We start from the raw sequence: 17,139 nt of genomic DNA on the forward strand, positions 1-17,139 counted from the left end.
TCCCTATTTACATGGACTTTGTTTCCATTTCTTTCTTTTCTCAAAATTTTTCTTTTCCTTTCTTTCCTTTCCCCTTCCCCTCCCCCTTCCCCTACCCCTTTGGACCTTTTCTTCCTATTTCAAATGATCAGTTATTCGTTTTAATTGTTTTAATCCTTATTTACACTTTCAGTTTCTCACACCACAGAAACTATTCGGTATTTACACATGTGTGTCCTATTTATTTCACTTAAGAGGATGTCCTCACTATGCATCCATTTAGCTATAAATGTCTCTAGTTTCTCGTTCTTTATGGCTGAGCAGTACTCCATTTTATAAAATAATCCACATATTCTTTATCCAGTTTCCAGTTGACGGGCACTTGGGCTGCTTCCAAGCTTTAGCTATTACGAACTGTGCCAGCGCATGATTCTTTAGGGAACACACTCGGACCCTGTTCAACCCATAGCAGGTGGAAACTGGATCTCATTGTAGCTGAACCAAAATCTTTACAATTCTGAATCGGCGAGGGTTTGGGTGGAAGGTAGTGCGTATGGCGGTTTCTGCCTCTGCTCCTGTGGCGGTGCTCTAAGTGTGTCCTTGTCCTCCTTTGTCCCTGCAGAGCAAGCTGGTGAAGTACTTCAGCCGGCAGCTGTCCTGCAAAAAGAAAGTGGCCCTGCAGGAACGCAACGCTGAGCTGGATGGCTTCCCCCAGCTCCGGCACTGGTTCCGGATCGTCGATGTGCGCAAGGAAGTCCTGGAGGTGACCAGAGCGGCCCAGTGCCCTTTGACTTTCACCCTGACCCTGACCTGGTGGCTACCCCTCTGCCGATCCCCGGATGGCAGATCTTTAACAGTGCCTAGCACAGTGCATGGCACACACAGGCCCTCAGCACATACACAGTGGATGAAGGCAGGCAGGATCGCCGATGTTCACACAGAGTTGTTAAGTCCATGGTTTGGGGGCCAGTCAGAACTTCCTTCAGAGGTGTCACTTCTTAACAGAGTCAGGAGAGCCAAATCACTTTGCCTCCTAGGTCAGCACTGTCCAGTGGAACATTCTGCTATGACAGAAACATTTTATATCTGTGCTGTGTGATATGTAGCCACTAGCCCTAGGTGGCTACTGAGCCCTTGAATTGTGGTTAGTGCTTGTGGCCGAGGAACTGAATTTTTAATGTATTTCATGTTAATTAATGTGGCTAACGGCCACCATGTTGGACAGCACAGTCTTAGAGCATTGGTCTTCCCATCTTAAACACTGGTTCTGACTGTCCCCTCTTTTTTAAGGCCTGTGTGATAAAATGAGATGATCCCTATAAAGTGTTCAACTCATAGCCTGGCAACTAACAGCACTCAGTAAATGTCCGCTTGTTATTGCTGAAAACTTTTGAAGGGCAGTGACTGGCTTTGCAGTGGTAAAACTTGACTGGAACTCCTGATTCTTTGTGTCCACCCTCGAGGCTGGACCGTATCCTTAAGGTCTCAAGAATTGTGAGGTTTCCTGGCTCTTTTGGATCCTGGGAGCTGGAGTCAAACCACTGCTACTGATGCCAGCTCAGCTCATGTCAGAGTCTTTGGTGCCAGGCTGATCTAAGGCCTTTGCAGGAAGGATCTCAGCTGTTGAGACTATTTGTACTCCTCTCAGTGACCTTGTGAGTGGGTAGGATGATTATTCCTGTTCCACAGAGTGCTAACTGAGGTTCGCGATGAAGTGACCTGCCCAGATGCTGAGTGGGCAGGAGAGTCCCTCTTGGATGGAGGCTGCAGCCTCAGGCTTTCTGCTCATTTTCCTGCAGCTGGGAGCTCCCTGAGCTGGACAGAAGAGGGAGTTCCCCTATGCCTGTGGGACTAACAGCTTGCTTCTGGGGCTCCTTTTTTCCTGCTTGAAGAAACCTTTTGTCTGTTTTAGATCTTATTTTAGAGGGCAGGAATTATGCCTGATCCTGCCTAGCTCTTTTTTGCCTGAAAAGCTTCAGGGCTGGAAGTATAGCTTAGGGGTAGAACATGTGCTTAGCATGTGTGTGGCCCTGAGTTTCATCCCTAGCACTGCAGAAACCAAACCAAACCAAAACAGACCAAACCAGACCAAAGCAGACCAAACCAGACCAGACCAGACCAGACCAGACCAGACCAAACCACACAGCTCTCAAAGTCAGAATTGCCAATTGCGTGGAGTCCTTGACTAGTGGATAAGCTGATGTGAATGTCTTGTCCCTTTGGGTCCCCGAGGCTCCCTCCAGTCTTCCGATTGATTTCCTCATTCGCGCTTACCTGGAGTGTTGGAATCTGAGCTTTTCCTCTTTCCTTAGTCTCTGACATCTGAGTCTAAGGCCACCCTCTTGAGAGGAGGGCAGAGCTGGTTTCCCTCTCTGCCTGCAGTTCATGAGTATGTCCACCAGAGGTCCTCCTTCTAACGGACCTGCCACATAGAGAGCACCAAAGAGGGTAGGCTGGCTTCAAACTGTGGCTCCACCACTTGCTCCCTGAGTAGCCTTGTGCAAGTGGGCTAACCTCTCTGAGTTTTAGTGTCCTGGTCTTTAAATGATGATAAAAGTACCATCGCCACGTGATCTTTGTAACGTATAAAGAAAACCCGTGGAAAGCACTTAAAACAATGCTTCCTCCACCTCAGCTGATACTGTTTTATCACACACTCACGTGTCTGCTCTCTTGTCCAGGTTGGTGAAGGCTTTCTCCACGTTTAGTGCCATAAAAATTATTTTTAGTGATAGTAAATTTCAGTGTAAATAGTTTGAAATTGAAAGATTAAAATGCACGAGTCCCACAGAAGAGAGGAGAAAATCCTTTTCTGTTGTGCACGACCTCCTCTCAGTATGATTCGTCCTGTACCTTCAGACCCGGGCGTTGTCCCCTTTGTTACGGTGGCCTTGCCTGCAACGTGTCCCACTTGGGGAAAGCCTCAGGAGACTCGGCTGCTGTTCTCTTTCTGCCCCCTGACCAAGTGCAGTGATGGAGCTTTGGGTTTTGCCCTTCAGTTCATTTATTTATTATTTATTTATTTTAAAAGTTTTGATAGAATTTACGTGTCGTAGATTATTTCTGGTTGAGTTTAACGGTGAGAATCTGAACTTTGTCACAATGCACAGATATGACCACCAGAAAGAGCTCACGATATTGCCCTGGACAGCCCCATCCAAACTCTGGAAAACCTTATTTAAATAATATTTGTGTAAAAACGTTGGCTACCATTAAATGCTATAAACGAACACTCATAATATATGTTTGTAGTACATGTACTTATAGACAGGTGACTACAAAAGTTCACCAGAGTTTGAGGTGTACCCGTAGTAGGGAGACACATTAGGCGCTGTAAGTCTGGCTCACCTTGTCAGGGGCGTCCCTTTCCCGCCCCACAGGATTCCCCAGCCTCGCCACGCGGCCTGAGGATGCAAAGCCACGCCCCACATGGCGCCCACACGCAGCAGCTCCGGCCCCCTTCCCAGCCCTGAGTCGTCCATGGCCTTTCAGCCTTTCCACCCTTATGGCTCCTGAAGATGCGCCGCGAACCCTCGACCCTGTGGCTGGGACAAGAGGGACCCGAGAGCGTAGGGCAACCAGTGGGGACTGGAGCTGCCTGGCCGGCTTGTGTGGGTTCACGCTAGGACTAATTTACATGGGTCTCTGCAGTCCAAGCCGAGCAGGGGCCCCTGGGAGCCATCACGGAGGCTTGAGCTGGGGCCCGGCCTCCTAGGGTGCTCAGAAGCTGGATGGGAGCATAGATACAGATAATTAACTGGGGCACATGTGGGGTGCTTATGATGCAATCAGCGTCTGTGCGACATTCCCAAGTCCGCATATTTAGGATCCCCCTCTTATCAGTGAGAAAAGAGAGGCCCAGAGAGGTTAGGCGACTTGTCCGAGGCCATGAATGAATGCGTGGCAACCCTGAGACTCCAACCCAGGCCTTTCTGACCTCAAATTCCAGACCCAACCCTTATAGTACAAGCCATTTGCACAGCGGTGTGTCCTCCGCTAGGGGCCGCTAGGGGGCAGCGTGGAGACAGTTGCAGCCTGGTTGACCCTTTTCTGTTGCCTCCCCTAGGAAATCTCCCCGGGGCAGCTGAGCCTGGAGGACCTCCTAGAGATGACAGACGAGCAGGTGTGCGAGACAGTGGAGAAGTATGGAGCTAACCAGGAGGAGTGCGCCCGGCTCAATGCCTCCCTCTCCTGTCTCAGGAATGTGCACATGTCAGGTGAGCCGGCCAGGGGGGTGGACACCCATCCCCAGTGCATCTGCTGCCGTTTTGCAGTGTCCCATGTGCGATGTCCACAGCAGAGAGAAGACGGGCCTGGGGTTTGGAGGCTGGAAGACATTCTTGGGTTTGAACTCAGCCCTGGGACAACCTGCTGAGGCCCATGGGCAATTGGCCCTGGTTAACCCAGATCCAGAAATACTGGGTGGTAGAAGACCAGGGTCTTTTTACCTTAGACATTCTGAAGTGCCTCTGTATTATAGGTCACAAGTTAGTGTCTCATTTTCTTACGTAAATACGAAGGCGTGCTCAAAAACTATGGTGAATGTTTAAATTAAAAATTATTAAAGTAAAACACCCATTGCTGTTAATCCTCCTCAACATTTTCTTCCTCGCTTCAAACACGCTCATCCCATTCTTCTGCCACTTTCTCAAACAGCTCTGGGGGCCTCTTTCATGTATGCCTTAGTTACACTGTCATGACTACTTGATGTCCCGAATCCACTCAAAGTGTTTACCTTTCATGATCATTTTGACTTTGAGGAACAGCTAGAAGTCATTCGGTGCCAGATCTGGTGAATAAGGTGGATGAGGTCACACCATAATGTTTTTATGAGCCTGCCTGCCTGCCTTTCCATGGGATGGCGCTCGGTAGCAGCTTTCCCTGTAGTTTTGGTTCCATCTCATAAAGACACTCAGGAAAGAGGACTTCCAGAACTGCTTCAGAAAGTGGTAAGAGTGATGGGATGAGTTGAGGGCGAGTGTTTTGAAGGGGATTCAGATTCAGGGCAATGTGTCTTTCACTGCAATACATTTTTTATTTAACCACTGTGTATATTGGTCACCTCGGTGCTATTTGTTCATTATAACATAAATCGGAATATGATTTATCACAGGCCCCATGTCCTAGGGACCTGCTGTTGTCATTTGGTATAAGTTTTGGTGTAATTCTTCCAGACAAATGGGCATATGTCTACTTTTTTAAACAATAGAATTAGGTTTAGCTACACCCATTATTTTGAATCTTTTTTTTTTAACTTAACAAGATAAGCTCTGTGACTTGTTTTATCAATTTAGGTCCAAATATATTGTCATCTCTCCTGGATCTTCCCAATGAATTATTCAAACACCTATCTGTCTTCATTAGCATAATATCAAACATCATTATTTTCAGGCTTCCTACATCCCTGTCACCTCATGATTTTTTCCACAAAGAAGGGGGTTTTTAATTTCTGGGGGTCAGCGTGGCAAATTCCCGCCTTGAGAAAAGTGTTGCACAGTCTTCTTGGTTCTCACCACAAGGTGTCACTGTTGAGCCCAGGCTGGCAGAGCCTGGCAGATGCTGACTCACAGGTGGCCCTGTTGGATTCTACAGGCAACCTCCCCTAGGATCTCCTAGGGACGGTTAGGGAACAGTAGGGTGGAGGGGAAACAAGCAGAGGGTGTGCAACCCAGATCCCCACACATGACCTTTGTCGTCTTTCTTGCTAGCAGATCTGGATCCAGGCTACAGGCAGCACACAGGGACTCTTGGTCTCCACCTCTGCCCACAGACATCAGCACCACCCCTACTCCCAGTCGTGACAAACCAGTGTCCCTGGGTATTTCCAAGTTCCCTGGGAGGCAGACCACCCCGTCCTCACCCAGGACCTCTCAGCCTGGACAGAACCAACTCTCCCTGCAGCCAGAAGTGGTTTTCTCCCCTTTCTTTCTCATCTTTAATGCTTGAATGCCAGGAGCCTGTCTTCAGCTGTCACCCAGTTTTGGGCGCAGAGGCTGTTCCCATGCTTTGCCCATCCCGAGTGGGGCTATCTGTGGCTATAGCCATGGCTGTCCTGTTACTGTGATTAACAGGAGGGGTCCTGCCGCCAGACACGAGTAGATCTCGAGGCTTCTGGCGAGCATGGCCATATCGCTTTCCAGAAAGTTCATGCTGCTGTATCCCCACCCTGCTCCTGTGTCTTGCACTAGGCTGGAAGCTGCAAGAGGTTGGACTTATACCTGTTTCTGCTCACTGTTTTATTCCTGGGGAAGTCAATATCTAATGGATAGTAAGAGTTTGATAATTTTTAAAAAAAGATTTTATCAGGAGACAGGGTCTCACTGAGTTGCCCAAGCTGGCCTTGAATTTGCGATCCTCCTGCTTCAGCCCCCGGAGTAGCTAGTATTACAGGGGTTCATCACCCACCCAGTTCAATAAATATTTTTGAATAAATAGCTCTTCCTCCTCCCTTGGCTCATGAAAACTCACAGCAGCTTTAAGTACCCAACCTTTTGCAAGGCTTGCAAAGCATCCCAGCCTTGGGCTCCTGCTCAGAGCCACAGTTTGTATTTTCCCCTCAAGCCCTAATCATGTGATAAACCCATGAATCACTTAGTCTCCTAGCTAAGGCATGGATTTCACCACTCAGTATCTTCCTCTGCCTAGAATTCTCTCCCTCCTGTCCTTTGGGTCCTTGTCTTCATCTGAACCATGCTCCCAAAGCCTGGTCCTCCATGAGGCCCTCGCCCGATGGACCTGCAAACCCAGTCTTTCCCTTGCTCTGGGCCCCCAGAATGCCACATATGTCCTGTGACCCGCAAGGTCTACACCGCTGAGCCCTCACCACCTTGTGTGCTGGCCCTGCCCCTGCACATTTCAGTCCAGCTGCCCTGGTTTCCTTGGTTTCCACCCAGCACACCAGGCATGCTGCTGCTTCCTGGCCTCCATCCCTCCCTGAATGAATGAATGAATGAATGTATGCATGAATGAATGCTTCTATCACTACCTGACCATGCCCTATGTGACTGTCAGTTTCCTTGCCTGGCTCCCTTGTCTGATTGTGACCGCCCTGTGGGCAGCTCTGTAGTTTATCTTCACCCTTGGTTTCTAGCCCCTCACCCCACTGTGATGGTTAAAGGAGGTGCTGGAAAGCTGTTGGGCGCACTTGCTGCTGATCTGCACCAGGGAAAGCAGCAAGCCATCTGCTAAGGATCCTGGGTGTCTTACATTCTCCTCTTCCCTCACAAATTAAAATTGTTGCCTCGGTGCTTCCAACCATCTCAGGAGCTTGATGGTCGCATCATTTCCTGCCTTTCACATTTACTAAAAATGTTATTCCAAAGTTGAGAATCAACTGGTGTCTTTACCATTGGAATTTTTACTTCTTATGTGTCATACCATAGTCACCTGAGTATCCCGGCTGTCAGCCCGAGGTGGAATTTTCTGCAGATAAAATCAGAAATTTAAAATTCTGCCAATGTATGTTTGTTAAATGACTGAAGGATACAGGTTTTATTGAGAAACTCATGGAGGCAAGATAGCTCTGCGCTGGATCAAGAATCCTCCCCACCCTTGGGATGGAGGCAGCCCTGATTTTAGAGATGTCAGTGCTAATCTTAACTTTTCCTTAGGTTTTGGGGCTATCTTTATTTGTCAGTGCCAGTGAGCCCCAAAGGTAAGAAATCTTAATGCTGGGTCCTCTTTTCATGGTTTGTTAGATCAGCCTTAGCCTGAAACCAAAGAACAATCATTCATCCATTCAACAAACTCAAGGGATCCCAGAGCTGGGGCATCTGAAACCTTCCTTAGGATATTCACTCTGATTCAAAACCAAAAACATTCATTAACTCATTCAACAAAATGTGTTGGACGCCCGTTGTATGGCGTCTACCCTCTGGAAGTGCTCAGTTACCTGTGTCCCCATGGCGGGAGACAGACAGTAGGTGGGCATCATGATCAGCACACACATTATATCATGCCTCAGAATGAGTTCCATGCATGAAAGGAAAAATGGCGCAGGCTAAGGGCTTTCAGCAGTGCCTTCTGGGAATGGGGGGCTGGTTGTCACAGTGACCAGGGCAGAAGTGAGGCTTCCATCCATGTCACTGCTTTCTCCTTCTTGATCCTTAATCATTTGCTAAGAATATATAGAATCTGGAGCCTGGCAGACTTGGGGTCGGCTTCCGGCTCTGCCACCTATTAGCTGGTGATCTTGGGTAAGACATCTCTGGATTCTGAGCCTAGTCTCCTGAGGATGGGGATGATGGTCATTTCTACCACACTGGTTACGGAGAGGGTTACGTGAGATGATGCAGGAAAGTCACAGGGCCTGCCGCGAAGCAGGTACAGGATAACTCTTATTGGTGCCATTTTGTCACGATCCCACCACCTTCACATTCCCATTGCCACCACCATCCTGTCAGCCCCACCGTCACCGTGACCACCACACATCAGTCTCCACCGTTATCACTGGTGTCCCCCAGACTCTTTGCCCTCAACTTCCTTCTCTCTCTCTTCCCGTTCCCTGTCTTTCTGTCTCCAGGGCGCCTCTCTCAGCCTGTTTGGGTGACTGTTGCATAATACCTTAGCCCGTAATGCGCAAAGAACAGAAATGTGCCACCCGCCTTAGATTTGGTGTCAGGTGGGGCCTGGTCCTCATGATGGCGCTCTGTAGGTGTCCTCACATGACCGACGGGAAAGGCAGCTCTCTGGGGCCGCTCTGACAAGGGCATTAATCCATTCATGACCCGATTGCCTCCCAGGGGCTCCACCTCTAACAGAGTCACCTCAGGGCTTAGGTTTCTACATATGGACTTTGGGGACGGGAACACGAGCATTCAGGCCCTAGTGGGGCCCTAGGCTTCAGCCTTTCCAGTGCAGCTCTCTAGTGACTTTCTCCACATCCCTCCCCTCCCAGCCCCTGCCTTCCTCAGTATTGTGGACCCTGTCGCTCATTTTCCCTCTGTCTGGCTTGATGGCCCTCCATGGCCCTCCAGAGGGGGCCCACCTTTCCCTGGCCACAAAGTAGAGGCAGAACCCCAAGCAACTTGCCCATGGCTCACAGCCTCGCCGTCATCCATGGCCACTGCAGAGCCCTGGTCCTCGGGTGACGTCAGCCTGGCTGCTGGAGGGCAGTGTTCCAGCCACATGCTGCCTACCACCTCACCTGAGCCCGGGACCGGAGACCTCAGGGTCTGAGGACAGCAGGCCCCCTCCCTGGGACTCTCTCTGCCCCTCAGCTGCCTTCTTTTTCTACCTTTTTCCTATCGTTCCTTCTTCCCCTCTTCTCCTCTTTCTGGCCTTTTGATCATTTTCAGCCTAGTAATTCGTGGCCCTTTTCACTTTCCCAAGGACAAACTCAAGTTGGAGACAATGAAGATTCTGCCTTCCTCCCCTGTCGGCCCTTCCTTCCTCCCTCTGTCTGCCCTCTGTCCCTCCATCCCGTACACACTTTGGAGCAAGTGCTTGCTGGGCTTCTGGCACTGTGCTTGCTCAGGGCTGAGCTGAGACCTAGATGGAGAGAGGGGAGGGGAAGGGGGAAGAGGAAGAGGAGGAAGAAGAGGGAGTCTCCTTATGATAGGGGCGATGCCCTGGGGCAGGGAGCAGGCAGCAGTGAGGAGAGAAGGCTGGCACGGCTGCCGGCTGGGCACCAGGGAGGCAGGTGCAGCCCGAGCAGACAGGCGGGCAGGCTGTCCTGGGGTGGGGTGGGCGGGCAAGGGGCTGACACTGCAGGCTGTGAGCCATGGGATCCTTGCTGAGCTCTTGGGCAAGCCTGGTGCAGAGCAGGAGGGTGGCACAGAGCGGGGTGCGATGCTGGGCAGTCCTTTAGGAGGCCCAGGGAGCACGCAGGGGACAGGGCAGGGGCCCTGTACCCTGGCATCGTCTGGACCTGGCTCTGTGGGACCCACTCTGGCTGCTTCTCCTGAGCATCAAGGGGAGAACTGGCAGCCTGGAAGAAAACAGGATGCAAAGTGGTCCCGAAATAGGATGCCTCAGATGCTCTGGCTCCTCCCCAGTTTGGGCTTTGAATGAAGCCCCCCCAGAAGGCCGCCTTCCACTTCCAGGGTAGAGTCCTCCTTTGAGCAGAACAAAGAGGGAGAGCGGGTCTTGATTGCTCTATTGTTCCAGCTGCTTCTAACTTGGGGAAAGCTGGGGACAGGAAGAGCAGCCCCTCCCAGAGCCAGGGGTCTGGTATGTTCTGGCGTGACGTCCTTCTGTCCCCGGTACGTGCTCCGTTCCTCCTGTCCTGGGCTTCTCAGAATCCCTTACACACACGTAGCACTGCGGTGGGGGCATGCCTGAGAGGGGCAGAAACCTGTCACGAATGTGCTCGTTCTGATGAACGCTCGTGGAGTGGTCTCTGTTTCAGGTGGTGTCAGGGCCAGAGGGGAACGGTGAGCAGCTACCTGCTCACACTGTGCTCCAGCCCCAGCTCCACCACTACACTCCTGGGGTGGGCCCAACTCATATTCATTAACATAAAATAAAACTTAAAACTCCCTTCTTCATCCACAGAGGGCACATCTCTAGAAGGGCATTGCCACACATGGCGGGGGGCTTGCCTATGGGCACAGTACACTTCTAGAACATTCCCCTGGACAGGGCTGCTCTCGAACATGTTGGGAGAAACCATGAGAAAGAAATATCAAATGATGATGAGCTTTATGCAGAGAATTAAAACAGACTGAATGACGGTCCCCAGGTGACTCTGATGGGGTTCAACTGGAGAGCTACATATATGAAGAGGTTTGTTGATGGTAAGGAATTGGCATCTGTGATTGGGCGAGGGGCTGGCTGGCCAGGTCTGAAATCTGTAGGCTGAGCTGCCTGGAAACCTTGGGCAGTCTTTGTGTTGCCATCACTGGTGGCATTTCTTTTTCTCCAGGGAGTCCTCAGCTCTGAAGGCTTCTCAGAGGGCGGAACCCACCCACCCAGGTCTCGGAAGATAATCACTGTTACTTGAAATCAGCTGAGGATGGGCTTTATCACATCTACAGAATACCTTCATAGCCATGCCTCGTTAGTGTTTGGTGGAATAGCAGGACCATGGTGGGGGCGCTGTAATTTAGCCAAGTTGACACCTAAAACTGACAGTGAGCCTCTCTGGGGAGATGACACTGAAGCTGAGACTTGAGTGACAAGAAGATAGCAGACAGGAGCTGATCAGGAGGAGCAGCATTCTGAGCAGAGAGAACAGATCCTGCAAACCTATAAAGAGATGGAAAGAGGGCCCACGTGGCTGCACCATGCCGAGTGTCCCAGTGACCTAGTGCTGTGTGGCCAGCCACTCCCAAACATAGAGGCTTAGGACTGCTGCATTGGTGTCCTGTGAGTCCCTGGGCAGCTAGGCTCATCTAGGGGGTCCTCTGTCCCTTGTGGAGTTGGCTTGGGCTGGAGTCATCTGGGCCTGATGGGCTGGGGCATCCAAGATGGCACACATGTTGGATGGCAGTTGGCACCTGTGGGTGGATCAGGGTTCAACCAGGACTGTCTGCTGGGGCATCCACGTGTTACCACCTTTCCATGTGGCTCCTGGTCATGGCAGGATGAGTCTTCCAAGGGGGAGGAAAGGGAAGCTGCCAGTCCTGTGCTGGCCCCACCTTGCTTCTGCTGACAGCTGGATCAGTGAGGAGACAACCAGGAAGCAGAGCCGCTGTGCGCTAATGAAACAGTAGTGATTTATTACAAAGTTAGACCTCACACAGCGCAGGGGAGCTGTGGAAATACAAGGTCAATGGTGGGAGTTTGAGATTCAGACAGGTCTCTGACCTGCGTGGACGCAGATAGGCCAGCCTGCATGGTCAGCCAGGGCTATCCGCTGGGGGAGAAGTCAGGGAGGAGGAGCTGTGGCGGACACTTCTGGCCGTTGTCTCCATGGCCCGCCAGGTGCAGTGTCAGGAGGGAGGGGCTGGGGGTGAAGACAGGAGAAGGGAGGATGAGGAAGTCAGCACCGCACCTTCTGGGCTCCGATGGCCCCGAACCCAAGTGGCCCTCCAGACTATCATGGCTGCACCTTCACTTCTGCCCCCAAATCGTGCACGCCTTCCTTCATTTCTGGCCAGTTCTAACCTGGAATCACTCGGAGAAGGGAATTCTGGATACATGGTACCGGCATAGCCCAGGCTCGTCCAGGGTGGGGAGATGGCAGGTTGCGCCGGCAGTGCAGCTGGCAGGAAGCTGTTGAGGGTTTAAGTTTAAGATGGGAAAGGGCTCAGATTTCATGGTCAGAGGTGGCTGTAGTTTGCTTTGGGCCTCAGTCAGTTTCCCTCCCGCTCCCCTCCTTAGTTCTGTTTCATCTGAGGTCGGCCCCAGTTCCTTGTCTGCTCAGCATCCCTTGCCGTCCTCAGCTGTAGGGTGGGGACCCTCAGGCCATCTTCCTCTTGCGCTTGTTGCAAGGGGAGAACGTGTCCATTCCAGCACAGCCTCGTGACGGGCAAACGGCACTCGGCACCACCGGGTCTGGATGTGTCCAGAGCCACCTCCTCCCTCGTCTGGCCCCTGTCTCTTCAGCACCTACTGCCCCTGTGGAAACCCCCAGGGAGAACAAGGGAGCCTGGCTTCTTGGCTGTCGTCTCTGATCAGCAGCAGAGCTCCTTCCTTTCTTTATTCCTGGCGCTCGGGAAGTCCCGAGCATCAAAGGCTGCAGTTCAGTGTTCAGCAAGGGCTGAACTCTCTGATAGTGGGTTCTGTGTGCTCAAAACCGGGTGAGCTGAGTCAGATTCAGCCAGTCGGTCACATCTTGGAATAAGCCTGTGTCCCTCCCGCAAGGCCCCTCAACAGGTCCTTTCTTGTCCATGATGTTTTCACCAGCTCAATGTATCCAGCTACCTCGACCTTTTTCTTCCTCACAAGCCCTGCCCCAGGGCCTTTGCATGGGTCATTCTTTCTGCCCTAATCTTCCCCAGGGCTGCTTCTTGTCATTTTGGTCTCAGTTCAAATGTCACCTTCTCAGAATCCCACCCCCATCTCAAACAGCTTCTATCTCCTTACTCTTTTTATTTCTGTCTTTCCTTTTCAGAGATGGGATCTTGCTGTGTTGCCCAGGCTAGACCCCCTCCCCTCACTCAAGTGTTCCTCCCTCCTGAGGGGCTGGGCTTGCCACCCCTGCCTGCTAGCCATTACTTTTTGAGTTCCCTCATGGTCCCTAGTGCATCTGACATGATTTTGCTTATGATTCCCTGCCCCTTCGCACTAAAATGATGGTTCTCAAAGCTGAACATTCATCAGATCCTGCCTCCGTGTGTCCCCCCCGCCCTTCCCCCGGACTTCCTGTATCAGCCAGCTGGTCCAGGGCGGCACCTGGGAATGTGCATGGTGACAAGGTCATGGGGACCACACTCTGAGAACCACGGCACCAGAACTGTCTCAGAGTGGGGGGCAGCACCCCAGACTGACTTCATTTGCCTGGGTCAGGCCCAATGTTGGAGAACCGACATGCAGCCCTGGCTCATTTACCCCTCTCAACAACCTCCTGAGCTCCGCGTGATGATTATTTCTATTTTCCAGTAAGAAAACTGAGGCTCAGAGAGAGAGATTCTTCGCCTAGGGTTCCATGGCAACTGAAGGTCAAGGGCAACGCTGGAAGCTGTGTCCGTCTGACTTACCTATGCCAGGGCAGTGGGGACAGCTTTCCCTTCACTCTGATCGGTCCCCGTCTCCATCTGCTCAGTTCAGATGGAGGTTTGCAGGGAGGGAGTAGCCCACTCCAGAACGGAAACTAGTCCGAGGCGGCCCCCAAACAGCAAGCACGCCACACATGCGCAGAGCGTCTCCGGAGCCAGGGACCGCCTCCCCCTGCACCGAGAGCCTCAGGAATGGAGGTGGGTGAGGAGACCAGGCTGGGCCCCTGTTTCACAGTGGGGGAAATCTCCGGGCAGGTGTGAGTCTCGTGACTTTCTCTGTCCTTCCTGCCGTGGTTCTGATAAGGGGTGGGGAGCTTCCTCGAGGGGAGAGTATATTTGAAAAGTGGGATGAATGTGCAGGGAGAGGGCAGCGAGGCCGGGGAGGGCGGGGAAAGTATTACTTGGAACAAAATCATTTTTGCCTTCCTCCTAAAATGTTCCAGTATTGTGATGACAGTGTCACTGCCAACTAGGGGGTGGTTCCAGGTCATCGAGATTCTCACTCAGGTGGCCTTTTTCTGTGTTTAGTTGTTTTCCTGATTACTGACTTACAGTCTGTTTTGAGACTTACTCAAGCTATTGTTTGGCGAAGAAGAAAAAAAAAATCACTGTATGGGCCAAATTTGCATCCTATTTGCATACTCTGTAGTATTTTAAAAATGGATGTGCAGAAAAAAGTCCTGGAGGATTTCACTCAGATGGTCAGGATAGCTGTTCTTGGATGAGGGGTGATATTTCTCTTTTGTTCAACTGCATTTTCTTTCTTTTTTTGGGTACCGGGGATCGAACTCAGGACCTTGAGCTTGCCAGGCAGGCGGCAGAACCACTGAGCTAAATCCCCAGCCCTCAACTGCATTTTCTATCCTCCTGGGTGACAAGAAGTTCTCTAACTTTCAATGGAAGTTGCAGAGTCGAGATCCTGCTTCGACCCCGTTTATTTATCTATACCTTTAAGAATACTCTTCTCCCTGCTGCTGGTGCCTACCAACCCTGGATGCATAGATCTCTGGTTTCCTGGTTTATTAAACTCCCTTTTTACACTTGTTCAAAAGGGAACCCCTCCTGGGCTGCTCCTTCTCCAAGTAAACCTTCCTTTGCCTAGACAACTGCTGATTATGCCTTAAAATATGGCAATTTAAATGCCACCACTGCCAACAAGCCTTCCCTGGTTGCATCTGCTCCAGTCCTGTGTGTTTCATTGGACAGTCTTGTCACCGTTTTGATATTTAAGTCCTCCGGATTGGATTGTGATTCCTAGATTGTAGGAACTATCTTTTAGTAGCAAAATATTGGGAGCATCCTGTGTATCAGGCTCTATCCTAAGCTGATTTTTTGTTTTTGGTACCAGGGATAGAACTCAGGACCTTGCAAGGCAGGCACAGTGCTGCTGAGATAAATCCCCAGCCCTATCCTAAGCTGATGTTGAGTGTCATTTCACTTACTCTTCAAATACCCCTGTGAGGCAGGGCCCATGGTAGCCACCAGTTTTCAGATAGGAAAACCAAGGCGCAGGAGGTAAACCATCTTATCCAAGATCACATGGCCAGAGAACTGCAAGGTACCAGGACTTGAACTCGGGCCAAACCCTGACTACCTTCTTCAGTGCACGCTTCCTACACACTACTTAGCTCAGTAGCAAAAGTAGCATGGAATAAATCAACAAACCAATGAGCTGCCGTACTTTAATCACGGGAATTATGGCCTTGGAAGGGAAGGTCGAAGCATTTATAGATTCGCCACAGGAGCTGTGAGTGAGAAAGCACTTACCCCCTGTATGTTGGTCATGGGATTGTAGAGAAGAGACAGCAAGCAGTAGCGAGAGATATTCTCCCTAAAACAGAGGGTAGCAAACTACAATCCACTGGCCAAATTCGACCCTCCACTTGCTGTTGTCATAAAGGTTTCCTGGAACACCTACTTGTTCAGTTAGGGTCTATGGTTCTTTTCACATCCCAAGGGCAGAATTGTGTGTTTAGTGTGACAGAGACCATGTGGGCCATAAAGCCGGTAATGTTCATTCTCTGGCTCTTTAGAGAAGAAGTTTGCTGATCCTTCTAAAAGATCAAGCAAGAAAAAATGAATGTCAGTTAAAGTAGATACACCCGTGTTCTAAACCAGGAGAGATTTCAGCATGATGTAGAGAAGAGCTTCCTTCAGGCGGAGGGGAACAGACTGGGGAGGGATTCTTGGTGAAGAAAGAATTCTATGATGGGGTGAATTGTTTATACAAGCGCCGCGGCATTTTTATGGAGCTGTCATTTATCAAGCACATACTATGCTTAGGGGAAAGCAGGAAGGGTAGGTAGGAAGAAGGGACATGCCCAGAGAGGGTAAGCAACTTGCCCAGGGGCACACAGCTAGTACCAGGTACAGCCTGAGGTCTGACTCACATCATTTTCATTCCAAACGGGTGCTTTTATTCACAGCATCTTTCATGTCCACTTTTCTCTGGAGTCCCAGGAACACGATGCTGTCTGGATAGTACTCCCTGACGGGGTGACCTGCACGCCAGCCCTGCACTCAAGTACTGCGCTGAGTTTAGCCTCCTCATCTGATCACTGTCTTTCTTTTGCACCTTTGTTTCTGCCTGTTATGTCTGGTACTTTGTAGAGGAGAAATGAGGTGAACAGGCTCGGTAATCGGATACCAGGGCACCCTCGGCATCGGCTGACAGCTGCGGTGACAGATTGCTTTTCAAGTACTACCTTCTAAGGACCTTCTGCCTTCATTATCACGGCGCGCGGGAGAACAGAGCGCAGGGCTGTGTTTTTGTTTTAAACCCAAGCCTCCTGGCTCCCAAACGTTAGGGTCGAATAGCTGGTAGGTTGTAGACACTTGGATGAATTTTCCTCCTCCTGTTTATATTCTCGAACACCATCGGACTGGGGCCCCTTCTTGACGGCGCAGTGTCACTTTTGGCCACCAGGAGGAGCTGCCTGAAAGCTTCCTTTGGTTGAAAAAGTCAGAATTGATTCAGATGCCGCGGAAAAGACTCACAAGACTGTGCCAGCCGGAACCTCCAGCTAACCACGTCCAGTTCCAAATCAGGAAAACCTGAGTCCCGGAGAGGAGTAAGCCTTGTCCAGCTACAGTGGGGAACTAGCGTGGGCTTAACTCTCAGGCAGAGCCTTCTAGGCAGGCTGAAAGCCAGGAGGAGGCTGGGGCCTGGTTCCCAGGCTGGCCTTGACCTGCACCTGCAGGCATGTGAGAGGTTCCCGGCTCCCACCCACTGTGGCCTGCTCAGAAGGGACCTTCCTGCCGCTCACATCTCTCGGACGTTCCTGCCATGGCTGCTTTCCAGTCTGACCCCCATTTACTGAGAGACCCATTAAGAGAAGGAGCGTTGAAACGTAGGCTCCAAATAAGAACGAGTGGTGCTGCGAAGGGAGCTCCAACAAGATGGGAAAATGTAGGCAGTGACTTCATTCGCTTGGGAGACATCTGGAAAACACTTAGGGCCAGATTTGGGGCATCTCCAGCTGTATAGGAGCCCTCTGGGGCTGTCAGTAGAATTAACTGGGAAGAGAAGCCACGAGGCCCATTTCAGCAGAAGTCAGCA

The 17,139-nt window shown here is 51.0% G+C and overlaps 1 protein-coding gene and 1 long non-coding RNA gene across 5 annotated transcripts in view; one reads left to right on the top strand and one right to left on the bottom strand.

The window, feature by feature from the left end:
- The window catches only part of Ksr2 (kinase suppressor of ras 2), a 430,849-nt gene that overhangs the window by 98,441 nt on the left and 315,269 nt on the right, over positions 1 to 17,139 (top strand). For all 4 annotated transcript variants that reach the window (XM_087198278.1, XM_004843700.4, XM_087198277.1 and 1 more), the window contains 2 exons: positions 602 to 742; positions 4,046 to 4,196. In XM_087198278.1, the coding sequence (XP_087054404.1) occupies positions 602 to 742; positions 4,046 to 4,196 (292 nt within the window). The remainder of the gene's footprint in view (positions 1 to 601; positions 743 to 4,045; positions 4,197 to 17,139) is intronic.
- On the bottom strand, positions 11,622 to 13,860 carry LOC110348898 (uncharacterized). Its single transcript, XR_002394499.2, has 3 exons — positions 13,563 to 13,860; positions 12,028 to 12,135; positions 11,622 to 11,866 (listed from the first exon to the last, which is right to left on the bottom strand). It is a non-coding gene; the product is annotated as an uncharacterized LOC110348898 (long non-coding RNA).

The sequence above is a fragment of the Heterocephalus glaber genome, unplaced genomic scaffold (genome assembly GCF_053883595.1).
Source record: "Heterocephalus glaber isolate CG9 unplaced genomic scaffold, H.glaber_assembly_v1.0 deba00001687, whole genome shotgun sequence".
In the NCBI taxonomy this organism is placed as follows: domain Eukaryota; kingdom Metazoa; phylum Chordata; class Mammalia; order Rodentia; family Bathyergidae; genus Heterocephalus; species Heterocephalus glaber.